Genomic DNA, 19,321 nt, shown 5'->3' with positions numbered 1-19,321 from the left:
AGGTCAGTCTTGGTCTTCTTATCTTTCACTGTCTTGGCTGTCTTTGCTGTTCTGAGGTGATCTCACTCTCTCTCAGGACCTTTACACTTTCATATGTGGATGATTTCACATCTCTATCTTCAGCTGAGGTCCCTGTTCAGCTCCAGACCTGCACACTCAGCTGCACACTAGACATCTCTACTTGCAACTGGCTCCCCAGGCACCTCAACTCACCATGCCTTCTCTTTCTCAGATCCTGGCCAGACTCCACTTGCCTTCCAGCCACAGCTGTTCCCTGCCTCATGGAAGGCTGTCACCATTACCTACCTGATCACACTAGGAGGAGTCTGATCACCCTTACTTCTGAACAACATCAATGACAATAATAGTAGCACCTGTTACTCATAGGTTCTTGTGAGAATTAAATGAGATCAATGTAAAGAGCTTAGTATACTATTAAGCTCATAGTAAACACTCACTAAATGTCAGCCATTGTTATCTATTATTTACCTGGCAATGTTTTTAATAATTCAATACAAATATCTAATATAAATATATATGAATAACATTAAAAATATAAAATTTTCTTCTATCCTCAATCTACTGTCCTATTTTATAGTTTCTTGTGTATTCTTCCTTAAAGTTTGGGAAGACAATAGTCATTTTGAGTAGCTGGTTGGAAAAGGTTATAAAGAGGTCATTTTAAAATATAAAGATATGCTTTTCATACAAATTTATGTAAATATAGGAGATTCCCTATCTTTGACCTGACCTTGTTTGTGCCAGTCTATACCCCAAGCCTGCTCCTATACTATATAGGCAACATTGGGGAAAGAAGAGGTGGTGATGAAGATACCCTCTGTGTTGGTGGAACTGATAATGAAGGGAAAGAAACTTTTGGCCCAGTGGCCTCCCTCTCTGTGTCTGTACTCTGCCTGCTTCCTTTGATCCACTCTGCTGTGACTACTCCTTTGGCCTCTGTTTTACCCATCACTTCTATGCCCAAGAATCTCAGCTTGCACACCTTCTGCCAAATGTTTTCCTTCATAATATTTTTGGAGACATAGCTGTCATGAGTATTATTCCAATTATAACAACCTCCTCCCACTCTGACCAGTTTTACACAGCTGGACCCTTATCAAGAGCACTGTGGTGTCTGGCATTGCTGCACTTCCACGTGTTTATGCAGTAATGCCTTTTGTTTGTAAGGATCCTGCTATGGGCTGTATCACAAATGGGTCATAGGTTCTATAGGAGAAGGCTTCCTAATTTATCCAGCTGATACTAGCATTATTAATCAGAACCTTGTATCTCTAAATGACTTCACATTAATTGTACTGGCTCTTCTCTATAACAAATCTGAAAAGCTTTTTATTAAAAGGGTAGACTTTGGCCCTGACCGGTTTTGCTCAGTGGATAGAGCATCGGCCTGTGGACTGAACGGTCCCAGGTTGATTCCAGTCAAGGGCATGTACCTTGGTTGCAGGCATATCCCCAGTGGGGTGTGTGCAGGAGGCAGCTGATCAATGTTTCTCTCTCATCGATGTTTCTAACTCTCTCTCCCTCTCTCCTACTCTCTCTAAAAAAAATCAATAAAAAATATTTTTAAAAAAAACATTAAAAAAAAAGGGTAGACTAATGAAAAAGTCCAGAACCTAGTCACAGCACTTCAGATCACATGCAGCAGGGACTTGATAAGGATTTATCATTCACATATTTGAGATTCAAAGGTTGGCCCACTTAGCCACATATATCAGCCCATAAATAGATCTACACAATCAGAGATAAAGCTTGCCCCTGCAATTCTGATTTAAAAATATGGAACAGAATTTTTATTCTTGGTTTAAAATGTAATCCTTCATTTATTCTTTAAAAGTGAAATTTTAGAAATCTATCACTGATATAAAGCTATATTACCAAGCCACGGTTCTCAAAACTGCCTGGTACTGGCACAAGAACAGACTTATAGACCAATGGAACACAACAGTGGAACCCAGAAATTGACCAAAGCCATTATGCTCAATTAATATTTGACAAAGGAGGCAAGAGCATACAATGGAGTCAAGACAGTCTCTTCAATAAGTGGTGCTGGGAAATTTGGTTAGATACACACAATAAACAAACAAACAAACAAACAAACTAGATTACCAACTTACACCATACTCAAAAACAAACTCAAAATGGCTAAAGGACTTAAATGTAAGATGGGAAACCATAAAAACCCTACAAGACTCCTTAGGCAGCAAAATAGCAAGCAGACATATGCTGTAGCAATATCTTTATAGACACAGCTCCTAGGGCAATGGAGACTATGGAGAAAATAAACAAATGGGACTACATCAAAATAAAAAGCTTCTGCACAGCAAAAGAAACCATCAGCAAAACAACAAGAAAGACCACTGCATGGGAGAACATATTTGCCAATGCTATTTCAGATAAGGGCTTAATCTCCAAAATTTAGGGGGAACTCATACAACTCAACAAAAGGAAGATAAACAATCCAATCAAAAAATGGGTAAAGGACCTATGTAGATACTTTTCGAAAGAGGACACACAGGAGGTCAAGAGACAGATGAAAACATGCTCAGAGTCACTAATCATCCGAGAGTTGCAAATCAAAACAACAATGAGGTACCATCTCAAACCTGTCAGAATGGCTATCATCAACAAATCAACAAACGACAAGTGCTGGCGAGGATGTGGAGAAAAACGAACCCTCATGCACTGCTGGTGGGAATGCAGACTGGTGCAGCCACTGTGGAAGATAGTGTGAAGTTTCCTCAAAAAGTTAAAAATGGAACTACCATTTGATCCAGTAATCTCACTTCTAGGACTATATCATAAGAAACCAGAAACACCAATCAGAAAGGATATATGCACCCCTATGTTCATAGTAGCACAATTTACAATAACTAAGATTTGGCAACAACCTAATTGCCCATCAGTAGATGAGTGGATTAAAAAACTGTGGTATATCTACCCAATGGAATACTACACCGCTATAAAAAAGAAGGAACTTTTACCAATTGCAACAGCATGGATGGAATTGGAGAGCATTATGCTAAGTGAAATAAGCCAGTCAGAGAAAGATAAATACCACATGATCTCACTCATATGTGGGCTATAATGATCAACATAATTTGATCAACAAAAATAGATCCAGAGACAAATGGCAGGGGAGGTGGGGGTTGGAGAGCAACCAAAGGACTTATGCATGCATATTAGCATAACCAATGGACACAGACACTGGAGTGGTGAAGGCTTGCCTGGGGTGGGAACAGTTGGGGGGCACATCACTTGGGGAAAAAGGAGACATATGTAAAACTTAAGACAATAATAAGAAAAATCTATCACTAGAGTGAGCTTAGGACTGTAGGATACACAGACAATGTACAAAAATTTTTATATACTAGTAATGAACAACTGAAAATTAAAATGATAAAAAACAGTACTACTTAAATACAAAACATAAAATAGTTAAGTACTTTCAAATGTAGTATTCATATGCTGAAAACTATGAAAACAGGATTAGAAAAATTAAAGGGGACCTAAATAAATAGATACCAATTCCCCCCAAACCGATATATCTGTTCAACACAATCCAAATCAATACTCCAGTAGAATTTTAAAAAACATATATTTACAGCTGTTTCCAAAATTTATATGGGAAGGCAGCGGAACTAGAATAGTTAAAACAATCCTGGCAAAAAAACAATCCTGGAGGACTCATCTCTTAGATTTTCAGACATACTAAAAGCTAAGTAATCAAGTGTTATATTGATGAAAGGATAGAACATAGATAAATGAAACAGAATAGGGAGTCCAGAAATAGACTCAGAGATATATGGTCAACTGATTTATAATACAGACAATTCAATAAAGAAAGTATAATCTTTTCAAAAAGGTGCTCAATTAATGGGATATTTATATGCCAAAAATGAATCTTGACCTACACTTTGTACCTTATAAGGAAATTAACCATTGACTTAGATGAAATAGACCATTGACTTAAATCTAAAACATAAAACTGAAATTTCTAGAAGAAAACAAAGGAGAAAATAATTGTGACCTTATGTTTGACAAAGTTTTCTTATATATGACATTAAAAATATGAAAAAAAACACAATAAATTGGACTTGAGCAAAATTAAAAACTTCTCTTCTGTGAAAGACTGTTAAGAGATTGAAAAGGCAAGCTACAGACTAGCAGGAAATATTTACAAACTACATATCTGACACGTAACTTACATCTAGAACATATAAAGAACCCTCAAAACTTGATATAAGAAAACAAATATCCAAATTGTAAAGATGAACAGAAGAGCTGAACAGACACTTTATCAAAGAAGATAAGTAAATGGCAAATAAAATCATGAAAGGATGTTTAACATCATCACTCATTAGTGAAATGCAAATTAAAATCACAATGAAATAACCCCAGATGCCAATTAGAATGCCCCCCCCCCCCACACACACACACAAACAAAAACGAAAACCATGACAATACCAAGTGCTGACAAGTGTGGAGAAACTGAAACTCTCATTTATTGTTGGTGAAAATACAAAATGGTATGGTCACTTTGGAAAAGTTGGTGATTTCTTATAAAGTGTATTCTTTAAAATACACTTATCATATGAACCCCCTCAATCCCATTCCTAGAATTTTACCCAAAAGAACTTATGCTCACACAAAAACTTCAATATGTATGCTTATAGTGACTTTATAACCTCATAAACCCACTTAAACTGGCTACAACTCAATTGTCTTTCAGTTGGTGAATGGACAGACAAACTGCAGTGGAATACAATGGAATATTTACCCAGAAATCATATGGATGGATACACACAACAACATGGATTAATCTTAACTACATCGTACTAAGTAAAAGAAGCTAGACTCAAAAGTCTTCATTTCATTTATATGGCATTCTGGGAAAGGCAAAACCATAGGTGCAAAAAACAGATCAGTGGTTGGCAGGGGTTGGGAGCAGGGGTAGAGTTTGATGATAAAAGAGATCCAGGGAATTTTTGCGGGGGAACGAGTTGTTCTATATCTAGGTTGTGGAAGTGGTTAGATAGCTTCAGGCATTTGTAAAAACTCAAAAAACTATACATTGCATTGAAAATAGTTAATTTTACTAGCTATGTCACCTCACTGTAAAGAAAACATAAATTTAAAAAATTCAATGGGGAAAAATAACATAATACAATTAAAATGTAAAAATGATTTACTTTAAAAAGTCAACTAGTAAAAATACTCCTGATTAAAACTAAGAGGGGAAACTCAGGATGAGGTGCTGTTTGTATAGTTCTGAGTCCAATGAATGCTTTTGAGGAGGGAGCTGCTCCTGCTTGGAGTGTGTCTCAGACATCCTGAAGAGAAAATGTGGCTTTTCCAATTCATTACCTTTAAACAATCACAACCAAACCATCTATTCCTCTCATAAATGCTCACAAATGGCATTCTGTGTTTGTTTGTTTTCTAGTCCAAATAGTCTGTTCCTTTCATTTGAAGAGTTCTTTGCCCTTCTACTCACTTAAGCAAACCCACAGTAGTGTTTGCTTTGAACATTCAGAGATCATTTCTTAATGTAAATCTATTTTCAATAGGAACCATAGAGTGACCAGCTTGTGAACACAAAAATATACATATCTGAAGATTCAACAAACCTAAGGTTATTTACACATCATCCTAACATACATTTGTTTCTCTTATTGTCACAAAAGTTTTGCTCATCATTACTTTCCTATGAAACTACCATCTTTTCTATGTCAAATGCAGAATGTACTAGAAAGACCACTGGATTATAACTTACAAGGACTATAACATATTAAGGTCAGTTTATCCCATTACTAGCTGTTGTGCCCTTGGAAAAATGACTTGTCTCCTGTAACTAATATTTATTTCCAGCCCTGGCCTCTCCAGGACTTTTCCATAGGAAATTTCAAATTCCCAGACACATACAAATTATTATGTAGCTCTTAATTATTCAGAGATATTGATTACTTTGGCATTTTACTATTATCTAAATTTTAAATACTTATTTTTTCATGTGTTCATGCTTTATATCTTCAACTAGATTTCTCCAGACAGATTATAAATTCTTTGAAGGGAGGGAATTACTTATATATATATCTTGGTCTTCTTATAGCATCTATCACATAGGCTTAAATATTCCAGGTTGCCAGTATAATTACTTGAGCTTACATATTCCAGTTTTCTGATATAATCACTTGACTTGCAAAAAATACAGGAAAATTTGACATACTCCTGGTGATTTTCAGGGCCTTCCTTGACCACACATGCTGCTTCCTCCCACTAACCTACCCACGACCCCAACCACTGTCTCTAGCCTCATCTTGTTTTACTTTTTTCATAGCATTGCACATTCTCTGAGATAACCTCTCCTTCATCCTCTCTTTTTTCTCTCACTCTCTCTCTCCTTTTCTAGTCTATTTTCTGAAGCCTCCTACTAAGATTTAAGCTCCATGAAACCAGGCTTGATCATGCTCACCATAGTATACACTTAGAACCTGGACCCATGCCTGGCACTCAATGAAGTTACTGAACTACTGAACTCACTCCTCAATATAGTGATGCCTATTGGAAACAATTGAAAGAAACAAAAGTATTTCACATGATTTACCTGTAAAGAGGTTCTACAAGGTCCTTTTCAAGAAACTCATGATCGTTCTTAACAGCCAAAATGTCAATGGGAAACTGTGAATCTGAAAGAGATGAAGAGGGAGACAAAAGTATTTATGTGCCCTTTTTTATCTGAATAGACACACATCTTCAGGCCACCATGTTTTTGTACACAGGAATGATCGTAACAGCAGTTACTCTCCATTGATGGGGAGTATGCTGGTACTGTTTAAGATAGAAAGCAGTTTTATTTTCATCACAATAAATGCTTTTAAAGATACAAAAGAGAGATAATGAAATATGAGAAAAACCAAGTACTTGACTTTGGATAGAACTGAATACTAAATGTCTGCATTTTTATAGCTCATCATTATCAAAACATTTGTCTATAAGGAGAAGAGCTTTTACACTTTCCTTATTCACCTAAGGCTCTCACTTATATCCTGACCAGTTCATGAATGGTTGGTTTATGTTGTTTTTTCCTTCAGAAAGGACATTTCCCAAAACACCTGAAACTCAATGGCCTCAAATTTTTCTTTTGTAGCAAAATCTTGAATCACTTTAGCACATAAGCAAAATACTCAAACAACTAATTTTATCCAAGGAGAAAAGGAATTCCACCATCATCACTTTTCTCCACAGTCTATTTATGCCAGTGTTGGAGGTCAAGGGCAATATTTAAGACACTGTGTTAATTTTAGGTACCTCATTCAGAGTAAAAATCTGGAGATTATTGTAATAGAGGCCTTAGGCAAATGTCACAGACAATATCAGTTCATTATCATTATCCTGCCATTCTTTCTCTTCCTCATTTCATATTTTAGACTGCTTCTTGCCAATCATAATATATGGCTAGGGGTATGTAAATATTAATACAATTTGGAAACAGAAACAATTCCTCTTCTGGTGAAAAATAGTAATGAGTGAATTCTAGGTGGTGCCAGAATGAAGGCAGTCTTGTTCTGCGAGGGAGGGTGTGTGTGCAGTGTGTGCTCTGGCTTTCAGTCCTGGATCTGCTACTCTCTAGTTGTAGAACTGGGTTCAAGGCACTTAACCACTTCTGGGCCTGTTCCTTCATCTGTAAAATGGGCATGAGGTTTGTGGTGAATATTAAATGAATCTATATATATAAAAGCCTAAGCAACTGTTACTACCCATCAACCAAACAACCGGTTGACCAAACGACCAGTCATTATGATGAGCACTGACCACCAGGGGGCAGACACTCAATGCAGAAGCTACCCCCCTGGTGGTCAGTGCACTCACACAGCCAACCTCCCACAGCCAGCCAACCTTCTGTGGTCCCTCGTCCTGGCCAGCCAACATCCCGTGGTCCCTCCCCCAGCCGGCCAGCCCCGATTGGCCCCAATCGGGACTGGGAGAGATGGTCCCGATTGGCCCGATTGCCGGCCAGGCCGAGGGACCCCACCTGTGCACGAATTTGTGCACCGGGCCTCTAGTAGTTATATAAAGTGCTTTGAATAGTACCTGGCACATTGAGTGTTCTACATAGTGTTTGCTATTATCTTTATTACATTCATTCAGTGAACTAGTGGCCCAGTGCACGAATTCGTGCACATTGAAAGGAAATTAATTAGAAAAAATATTTTAATATCACTATTGACCCTTTCCCTATAATAGAAATGTCAACCAAATTCACGATTGACAATGACAGATCAAAACACATGTGTGCGATTGGCGCCAGTGAGAGCTTTATATATATACTAGAGGCCCGGTGCACAAAAATTTGTGCACTCGGGTTGGTCCCTCAGCCCACCCTGTGCCCTCTCGCAATCTGGGGCCCCTTGGGGGCCCCTTCCCCTGGCTGCTGGCACCAGTTTTCCTCCAGTGCCCGGAACCCAGGCCTTCGCTCTTCGCTGGGAGGGCCCCACACGGTGGGCGAGGGGCTTAGCTCTTTTAAAAATACTTCTGAATGTTTGGTAAATAACCCTGTAGGAATCTACTTTCTGAAACATGCTGGTTGTTAAGGGCTGATTTGGGTAATCAACAAAATGTATGTTAAAATCCTAATCCCCAAAACCTCAGAATGTACCTGTATATGGAGATAAGATCTTTAAAGAGGGGATTACATTAAATTGTGGCAGTTCCAGTGGGACCCTTAGCCCATCTCACTGAAGTCCTTATAAGAAGAGGAATGTTGGGGTCCAGCCCCAGCAGGTCCAGGGGTTCCCAAAGAAGGAATGACACAGAGGCAGCATTCAGGTTATCATCATAGCCAGGTTCTCTTTTTATTGTCCTGTTACATCTATATTTATACTATTTGATCCTATAAACATGCCTCTATAAGCTTTTTTTTTTTTTTTTGCATCGGGTCCATTTATTGTGGGGTCAGTCAAAGGGGGAGCTGGCTAGGGTGGGGTAGGGCAGCAGCTTATCTGGCCCCCGAGAAACCCAACTTAAGTCCAGAGCCTCGAGGGCTTAGAAGCCAAAGTCTTCCTCCACTTTTATCTGCACGGGGGCCAGCTCCGGAGTCAGCGGGACTCCTGCCCAGTGCCCTTCCTATGGCACTCGCCGCCTCTTCCAACTGCTGGGCCCCTCTCCAGGGGCCAGGCTGCTGGCTTCTGTGGGCGCTGGCGTCCTCCTGGGCGGGGACAGCCCCTCTTTCTCTGGAGGCTCGTTCTCAGCGTTGCCTGGGTTGGGGGCGTCTCTGCCCTGGCTGCCCTCGTCCTCCAGTAAGATGGTGAACTGGCTGGCCCGGTAGTTGTCACTGTAGGAGTCCAGCACCTTCATGAGGAACCTCCGCTCCTACTGGAGTCTCCATGTTATCCTCTATATCATCTGATGGAGCCTGTTCAGGACCCCCTTCGCCTGCTCAATCTCCCTGCAGCGCCGATCCAGCGCCTGGTACTTCCTGCGATTGAGTTCCTGTTGGCGCCGCCCTTGCTGGCCTCAGGCTGCCTCCTCCTCTTCCTCTCACTCCTGGAGGCTGGAGCTGCCCAGACCCCCAGACACGAACTCCACTTTGGTCTCAAGCTCGCTCTCCAGGATGTGACCACCGAACAGCGGAGGCAGTGCCAGCTCCCAGCCGGGAGGTGCTGAGAACTCCTCAAAGCCCAAGGCTGCCATGGACCCCTCTCTCTGCTCCAGATCCATTTCTCCCTGGCTCCCAACGCAGAACTTCCAACCTTGCAAGCCTCTAGTTTAAAGTGGCTTGCGAAACTACAGCCCATCTGATTTCACAGCCAGGCACCCAGGCCCTGGCCGCTAAGCCTCCTGGGAGTTGTAGTTCTCTATTTCCGGCTTGCCTCCCTCGCCCCACCCCCACCCCAGTCCCAACTGAAAGGCCCTGCTGGCTGGTCTAACCCTGTGGCCAGGCATCTGAGTCACCTCGGGTCTTTATTCCTGTCCCGACACCATGCCATCTGACCATGGAGACTCTCCTCTTGCGAGGCCCCTGGGTCTCCTTCTGGGTCTCCTCAGCCCAGGTACTGGATCGCGTGCCCCAGCAGCGATACAGCCCTGGGGCCTGGGTCTCCTTCTGGGGCCTGGCTGTATCGCCCCCGGACCGGATGGCGTGTGCGACGCAGCCCCGGGCCCTGGGTCTCCTCAGCCTGGGCACCGGATTGCGTGCCCCAGCGGCAAAAACAGCCCCGGTGCCTGGGTCTCCTTCTGGGTCTCCTCAGCCCAGGCACTGGATTGCGTACCACAGCTGCAACTCAGCCCCGGGCCCTGGGTCTCCTTCTGGGGCCTGGCTGCGTTGCCCCTGGGGTCGAGATGGTGTCCCCAGGCAGCTATGCAGCCTGGCCTCTGGCCCCACCTCTGGGTGTTCTCCCATCACTGGTGATCAGTGATCTGAGAAGCCAGGCAGGCATCCGCCTCTTCCCTGCCCCACCCAGCTTCTCCCATTACTGGCCCACAGCCGGCAAAGGCGGCCAGGTTCTCTTATCACAGATGCCGGCAAAGGAGGCCTGGCTTCTCCGAGCAAAGGCAGCTCGGTTCTCTGGCTCTTGGCTGCCGCCTGGGTTTCCGATTGCAGTCAGCGGCAGGCAGCTTCTTCCCTCCTTCCCCTTTCGCCTCCCAGCATTGCGCCTATGTTGGCAGTTAACTGCCAATCTTAGTTGGCAGTTAATTTGCATATAGCCCTGATTAGCCAATGAAAAGGGTATCGTCGTACGCCAATTACCATTTTTCTCTTTTATTAGATAGGAAACTTGCTTAATTAGACCTGCTTTCTGATTTACCTAAACTTTTTCCAACCCAGTGAAGCACCCCAACATCTCTTTCAGGTAATTGTCAGCAACACAGCAGTAAATATCAACACAAAGAAGATTAATATTGTAAATCACGCAGGGAGAACAAATGGTAAAATATTTAACTGCAGCAGTGTTTGACTATTTTCTGAGCAGTGAGAAAAACTGAAGTCATTTTCAAGGTCCACCATTTCTTACTTCTTTTTAGTAGGGTCAAGTTTCTAAGCTTTCTAAATCTCTGTTTTCCTATTGAAAAGAAAATAGGATTCCACCGAGTCTCCTATCTACCTACTCAAGGACTTCTGTGAGGATCAAATGAGATGAGGCAGGGGAAAATGCTTCACAGACATTGGGTTAAAGTGTAAAATGTTTCCACCTGGCTATAAAGCAAGTCGTGTTCCTGGGCTGAAGAAACTCCAAGGAGGCTAGTCGCTAAGGAGAGGAAGCCAGGCGTTACTATGTGACATCATTACCTGGCGCCCACAGCCACCGTTTCTGGGCTGGGTTGGGTTGTGGGCCACATTTTGAGCCATGGGGTCTCAGCAGCATTAGCTGATATTTGGTGGGCTGTTGCTCCAGGGCCTATATCCCACTTGGCGGAAGCTGAGTGTTGCTTTGTGGGTACCAGGTCCGTGGTGCCAGTTCTCTGTAATGTGCATCACGAAAGCTCCTGCATTGAGCATCTGCGCCCCTAGTGGTCAGTGCACATCATAACGATTGGTCAGGTGGTCAGACACTTAGCATACTAGCTTTTATTTATATATATATATATATATATATATATATATATATATATATACACATATACATACACACTAGAGGCCCGGTGCACAAAAATTTGTGCACTCGGTGGGGGGGGCTCCCTCAGCCTGGCCTGTGCCCTCTCACAGTCTGGGACCCCTCGGGAGATAACGACCTGCTGGCTTAGGCCTGCTCCCGGGTGGCAGAGGGCAGGCCCAATCCCTAGGTGCAGCCCCTGGTCGGGCTCAGAGCAGGGCCAATTGGGGAGTTGGGGTGCCGCCCCCTGTCATGCACAGAGCAGGGCGATCGGGAGGTTGTGATGCCACCCTCAGTCATGCTCAGGGTAGGGCCGATTGGGGGGTTGGGGCACCGTGCCCTGTCACACTCAAGGCAGGGTCGATGGGGAGGTTGCGGCGCCACCCCCTGTCACTCACAGAGCAGGGCCCATCAGGGGGGTTGGGGTTCTGTACCCTGTCATGCACAGAGCAGGGCCAATCAGGAGGTTGGGGCGCTGCCCCCTGTCACGCACAGAGCAGAGCCCATCAGGGGGTTGGGGCACCACCCTCTATCACCCACAGAGCAGGGCCGATCAGGGGGTTGGGGCGCCACCATTATCACACTCAGGGCAGGGCCAATGGGGAGGTTATGGCTCTACCCCGTCACACACAGAGCAGGGCCCGTGGGGGGGGGGGGCGGTTGGGGCACCACACCCTGTCACACACAGAGCAGGGCTGATCAGGGGGTTGGGGCGCTGCCCCCTGTCATGCTGATCCCGGTGCCGGGAGGCCTCGCGGCTCCGCTGATCCCGGTGCTGGGAGGCATATTACCCTTTTACTATATACGACAGAGGCCTGGTGCACGGGTGGGTGCCGGCTGGTTTGCCCTGAAGGGTGTCCTAGATCAGGGTTGGGGTCCCCACTGGGGTGCCTGGCCAGCCTGGGTGAGGGGATGATGGCTGTTTGCAGCTGGTCACACACCCTTCAGGGTGGGGGTCCCCACTGGGGTGCCTGGCCAGTCTGGGTGAGGGGCTGAGGGCTGTTTTCAGGCTGGGGGTGACTGAAGCTCCCAACCGCTCCTTTTTTTCTTTTCTTTTTTTTTATTCTGGGCCAGCTTTAGCTTTGAGGCTTGGCTCCAGCTCTTAGGCCTCTGCTGCTGAAAGTAGGTTTCTGGCCTTTGCTTACAATGTTGCGATCCTGCTGGCTGAAGCCTGGCGGACTAAAGCAGGTTTCTGAGGTTTTGTTTAGCTTCTATATTTGTTACATAGTTGCTTAGAGTTGCAGCTTAGAGGCCTGCAGCGGCAGGTGGGGAACGTTGGAGTCCTCCGTCACTGAAGCAAGCAAGCCTCATGTTAGTTTCAAGCTGCCTGGCTGCCGGCCACCATCTTGGCTGGCAGTTAATTTGCATATTGCCCTGATTAGCCAATGGGAATGGTAGTGGTTGTACGCTAATTACCATGTTTCTCTTTTATTAGATATATAGGTATATAGATATATAGATATAGATATGGCTTAAACACAATCTGACAGATACATTTTACACATCTTTACTTTTTAGCCATTTATACACTTCACATTTAAGTCACATAGTATTTTGAGATTACAAAGAGAATATATGCTGTAGCAGAAAATATTAAAACTCAAGAGACTGTGATTTTAATTCTGACTCTTCTACCTTTAAACCTTGGAAAAGTCACAACTTTTTGGGCCTGTCATTCATAATCAGTGAATTGGGAGTGGTGCGTGGGAGTGAAGGTTGATAAGGCCAAAATGATAAGACCCTTCCTTGCCTAAAAGGCTATAATTCTATAAAAAAAAATTATCAGAGCTTCTAGACTTCAAAGCACACTCATAGATATGCTCTCCTTTATCTTCACAGAATTTAAACAAGAGAAGTAGAATAAGTAATTTTTATTTTATTTCGTTATTTTAAATTATAAAACAGAGCTTCTGCATGAGTGAATGAGATTCACCATGAGTACAGGTTAATTTTGTTGATTCTTTCTAACCTACATAAATTTTTTAAATTTATCTTCATTATTGAAAGTATTACAGATGTCCCCTTTTTACCCCCATGGGACCCTCTCCCAGGCCTTCACTATACCATTGTCTGGGTCCAAGGGTTATGCATATATACATATATGTTATTTGGTTAATCTCTTCCTGTCCCCAACTTCATTCTGAGATTCGTCAGTCTGTTTCACATAAATTTTATGCCATCAGGAAGAGAAGCTGATATTGTTTCCTATAGCCTGCAATGGACTGTTGTAATGAATGGTAAGTAAATCCTCCACAGATTATGTTGAGTGTGCCATCTGCTTACTGTTGGGATCCTAAGAACTACACAAGTAATTTGAAGCCTTGTTTATAATTAAGAGATAAGTAAAATATAGGTGAATAAGTTTATTAACTATTAAAACATAAATGAAAGGAAGTATTATACTAGCAATAAAAGCACTTTACTTAAAACCCCCCAAAATCACATATACCTTAAAAATGTTCATATAAAGTAAGCAGAACTGAAGATAAGCCTTAAGACAATTAGTTTTGTTATTTCTAGAAAAATTTTCAACAACTAATTTATTGTACTTTCAAGAAAACTAAGAGTAATGAAGAAGAAAAAAAGAAAAAGAACAAAAAAGGAAGTGAAGAAGAGCTGCCCTGGCAGAACACTGAAGGAAAAGGTAGAGTCGGGAATGATGGTAAAGAGATGAGCAGAAAGTGTAGAATAGAAAGAAAAATAGTCTTGGGAAACAATACTTATTCCCAAATTGGCATCAGTATAAGCCCTTGCCATCGCAAAGCCGAGGGAAAGAGACAGGAAAGAAAAAAAAAAGGGTAAGAAAAGACTTAGAAGTCAAAACATAGCACAGCATAAATGCAGTTTATTTTGCATTTATTCTCTTTATAAAGGGTGAAGGGAAGGCCAACTTACCCTCATATAACTGAGCGTATTGTGGGAACCCAGCAGCACGGAGCCAGTCACATGCTTCCTTTGCCTCAATTTCTGAAAAATACAAGGGGAGAGTGAGTCAAAAGGTCACACTAGCACTCTACTTTCTTAATCAAGGAGAAACTGGTGAGCACTGTGTGTAAGTTATTACAAAGCAACATTGTTCTCAGGTGTGTTGAAGAGGGCCTTCCCAGAAATGAGTGTAAAATGAGCAGGTATCACCAAGGTACTTGTTATTTGTCTATAAAGATTATCTTCAATGTCGATCCATAAGTATTTCGATAATAACAAAAATCTTTTGTAAAAATGATTACAGAATCCAAAGGCTGAGTTTCAGACAGAGAAAAACGTCTTCACTTATGCAGCAGGAAACCAGGGGAGTAGGGAGGAGAAAATAGTTCTTATGATACTTTTTTAAAATAATTTTTTTAACTTTCAAAGATAAGGCTAAGAATATTTATGAACATTTCTTTATTCTTTTACTCTTGGGATAATGAAAGAAAGAATATAATTGGGTAGTCTAGGAAAGTGTATTTTCTCATGAAGAAACGTATTACAAATATCCAATGTATTATTATTTCTTTGATCTTCCAATGGCTTTAATTCCCTGTACATTATAACACGATTTCCATTTACCAAGTACATTATAATGACTTCAGGCTGCAGAGTGCTGCTTATCTGGAATTGAGACTTGAGTTTCACAGGCCTATTAGAACCACAGAGGGCCAAACTCAAGAAGTTCATGTGTCCTCTGGGTGACCTTTTTTGGTGTGGACGTACCAACAGCTTGGAGACCACCTGCTTGGAGATGCTGTGGAGATAGATGAGAGGAGTCTACGGTATGTGAACCAGGTCACTACTTGACCTTATGAATCCTGGATCATTTCCCAACCACAACTCTGTTAAAGAAATATGAGTGCAAGGGAAAAGAGGTTCATCTGTCAATAGTCCAGTTTCTCCAAAGGAAATTAAACAGTATATTATTACAGGCCCCTTACTTTGCTGTTGGGAAGGAACCTGATCAGGCCTTGCATTTGCATTTACTCTGATGTTTGTTTCCCCCCCACAGTGAAAGCCTAAGTGTACAGGGAGTTTGGGGGACTACTGCACAAAAACGATCTTTACGAATATCTGTGGCTGTGAGCCTATATATCTACCCTGAAAGCTCAATGCTGTGACGCATAATGTTTAATGTGACAGAGCTATCTGGTATGTTTTAGGGAAACAAACCAATGGCCAGATTTTGTATAAGCCCCTAAAGGAAGAGCAAAAACCAATAATCCTCCAACTGATCTGGTTGGACATGGACTGAGATCTGCCATTAAATTCAGGGGAAAAGAGCCTCTTGGTGACTCTTGTCCCAGAATGCCTGCTTCTTTTGGCATCCCCTAATCCACTGTTATTTTAGAGATTGACAGTTCCTAAATTTGGAGTGTTTTCCTTGACATAATTGCTACTAGCATACACCTAAAAGTACTTGTCCCTGCTATGTACACATCATTCAGAAATGCCCAGGGCACCAAGCTGGAAATAAAGACTTTGGGAAACATCTCTATCAGGAGGAGTGTCTCTAAGATCCACAAATGCAGTTCAAGACCTTCAGCTGAACTATTCTGTATTGGCTAAATTGGGGTTTCCCTTCAGAAGATACAAAAGGCAGCTACCTTATAGCTCCAAGTTCTATTTAGTACTCATTTGAGAGTCCTTCTATGAAGGCTTTCACTTGGAATATCACACAAGTATTTCATGGGGTAGTAGGAAATGCACGTTCTGACTATAATATGTAGAAAATAAGGTCAATTACTACTTAAAAAATTTGCCTTCAAAATTTTTAAGCTTAAAATTTGCATTATAGTTCAACATAGTATAATAATAAAGAAATATCTAATTTCTAGATGTTCCACTTAATTATGAGGTAGTAGGTCTTAGAGAAGCACAGATTTCTGTATTTTCTACTTGAACTACATAAATACTATGCCTTTTTCTATTTTTAAAAATATATTTTTATTGATTTCAAAGAGGAAGGGAGGGGAGAGAGATAGAAACATTAATGATGAGAGAGAATCATTGATTGGCTGCCTCCCACATGTCCCCTACTGGAGATTGAGCCTGCAACCCAGGCATGTTCCCTTAACTGGAATCAAACCTGGGACCCTTCAGTCCAGCAAGCCAATGCTCTACCTACTGAGCCAAACCAGCTAGGGCTTCCCTTTTCTATTTTATTATAACTTTTACTACTATGGAAATGCAGTGTTAAGCAGGAAAGTCCCAGAGAAACAGACCACAAAGAATAAATGGAGTAGAACTGGAAGTAGGGGACTCTATAACATAAAAAGCTCAAAGAAGAATGGGAAGTGAACTTATAAAAAAGTGTAGACTCCGCCAGCCTAGGAAAGGGGTTGGGTGTGGCTCAGACACTGGAGAAAGAAGTGCAATGAACTGGGGGAATGGTGGGCAGCAGAGGTCCCTACAGGAAAAACTTTCAGAACTGAAGACTTGGGTTAGGTAGTGGAATAAGGCTCAGGCTAGCCTGGAAAATTTCATTTAAAGTCTCTCTAAATCTCTTTATTTTATTTTATTTTTTATAAGAGCAACATAGATAATAAACTGAAATCCTACCCATACATAAAGGTAAATAATCAAATCTCAACCAGAACCCAACTGAATCAAACCCCAAACATGCTGATATTTTTAATGCATAGAAATTTTGCTTTTCAATCTCAGTCAGATGACAACAAAAATTGTAATTTAAACATCTCAGCCATGGCTTTGGCTCTTTACCATCATTTCCCACATCCAACTCACTATTCTATTTCTGAAATGTCTCTCAAACGCATCAACCCCTCCTCCTTCCCACTCCAGCTATAGGCCACCTTGATCTATCAATTTAAGGGCAAAATGAACTCTTCTTTACTACCTGGAGACAAATCAAACAAACAAAATAACCTGGCATAATTAACCACTACAAATTTGACTTTGTCTATTGAATTGACATGAAGAAAAAAAAAAGGCTTCACTTTTATTGATTCTGCATCTATTAAAACCTATTAGCCAAATGCTAATGTTTTCCCCAAGGCATATTACCCTTGCAGTGGCCAAAATGATTATAGAATAAAAAATAAACCATTATTGCCAGTGTCATTATTTCACAAATATCTACCTAATAAGAGTTCAATGACATTTGAGGCGTGTATGAAAATCTTTTCTACTGTACTCTTCCTAGCCAGTATAATCCTATATAATCCTATATATAAAGAGGTAATATGCAAATTGACCATCATGCCCTCGCACAAGATGGCCACCCCCATGTGGTCACAAGATGGCCATGCTCATGTCGTCACAAGATGGCCACCACAAGATGGCCAGCAGGGGAGGGCAGTTGTGAGTGAACAGGTCAGCAGGGGAGGGCAGATGGGGGTGACTGGGCCAGCAGGGGAGGGCAGTGGGGGTGATCAAGCTGGCAGGGGAGTAGTTAGGCATCAATCAGGCCAGCAGGGGAGTGGTTAGTGGGTGATCAGGCTGGCAGGCAGAAACAGGGGCAATCAGGCAGGCAGGCAGGCGAGCAGTTGAGAGACAGCAGTCCTGGATTGTGAGAGGGATGTCCGACTGCCGGTTTAGGCCCAATCTCTGGGATCGGGCCTAAACTGGCAGTCAGACATCCCCCGAGGGGTTCCAGATTGGAGAGGGTGCAGGTTGGGCTAAGGGATCCCCACCCCCCCAGTGCACAAATTTCATGCACCGGGACTCTAGTAAAAGCATATGCTAAGTGTCTGACTGATTGGTTGACTGTTTGGTCAACCACTCGACCAGTTGCTATGACGCACACTAACCACCAGGGAGCAGATGCTCTGACCAGTAGGTTAGCTTGCTGCTGGGGTCTGGCTGATCAGGACTGGGCGAGAGGGCCAGACACACTCTGGAGCCCTCCCACAGTCCCTCACTGGCCGGCCAGCCCCCATTGGACCCAATCGGGACTGGCCAAAATGGCCCCGAAGGGCCGAGGGACCCCACCTGTGCACGAATTCATGCACTGGGCCTCTAGTATTATATAATAGCTTTAAGGGTCATTACAATCACATTTTCACAGTTTCATTTTTTTCTGCACTTGCCACCCATACTTGACCCTATAGCTCCAGGGCTATAAGGAAAAACATCAACCTACAGCAGGTTCCCCCATGAAAACCTAAATATGGGGTGGAACCAGAGAATGTCCTAGGACAGACCTCTATGAAGATTATTGCAGTATGTTACAGGAGAAAATGCAATCTACCTGGCTTAGTATCATGATCAAATTTCAATAAAATTTTTGTAATTATTATATACTAGAGGCCTGGTGCATGGAAATTCATGCACTGGAGGGGGAGGTCCCTCAGCCTGGCCTGCCCCCTCTCACAGTCCAGGAACCCTCAGGGGCAGGAGGCAACCCAGCAATCAGGGGAAGGTGACGCCTCCATCATATCTCTGCTGCTGCCACTGCCGGCAGTGCAAGCCTTGGCCAGCCCTGGTTACCTGAGCCTCGGGCTGGCCCCAGGTGGCTGGGCAGCCACCATCTGAGGCTTGCCTACACCTTGGGCTGGCCCTGGACAGCGGCCGCCTCCATCCGTGGCTTGCCTGAGCCTCAGGCAGTGGGGGGTACAGGAGGACCCGAAGCCCCTGGTGGGGCTGAGGGGACTCCGGCAGCAGGCATGCAGAGCAGCCGGCCCTGGCTGAGGAATGGAGGATACTCTCAATGACATGAGTTATAACTTCCAATTTGTTGGACACCACAGTCAGGCTTCAACTTCGGGGGAGGAAGA

General features: G+C 42.9%; 1 protein-coding gene across 5 annotated transcripts in view; it reads right to left on the bottom strand.

Annotated features, from left to right (window-relative positions):
• Nucleotides 1-19,321, bottom strand: part of STARD13 (StAR related lipid transfer domain containing 13) — a 312,838-nt gene that overhangs the window by 74,635 nt on the left and 218,882 nt on the right. For all 5 annotated transcript variants that reach the window (XM_059684434.1, XM_059684436.1, XM_059684433.1 and 2 more), the window contains exons 2-3: nt 14,508-14,579; nt 6,626-6,707 (exon numbers count right to left, since the gene is read on the bottom strand). In XM_059684434.1, the coding sequence (XP_059540417.1) occupies nt 6,626-6,707; nt 14,508-14,579 (154 nt within the window). The remainder of the gene's footprint in view (nt 1-6,625; nt 6,708-14,507; nt 14,580-19,321) is intronic.

The sequence above is a fragment of the Myotis daubentonii genome, chromosome 2, assembly GCF_963259705.1.
Source record: "Myotis daubentonii chromosome 2, mMyoDau2.1, whole genome shotgun sequence".
In the NCBI taxonomy this organism is placed as follows: Eukaryota; Metazoa; Chordata; class Mammalia; order Chiroptera; family Vespertilionidae; genus Myotis; species Myotis daubentonii.
The sequence above is the reverse complement of the archived record's forward strand: the minus strand, read 5'-3'. Positions and strand labels throughout refer to the sequence as shown.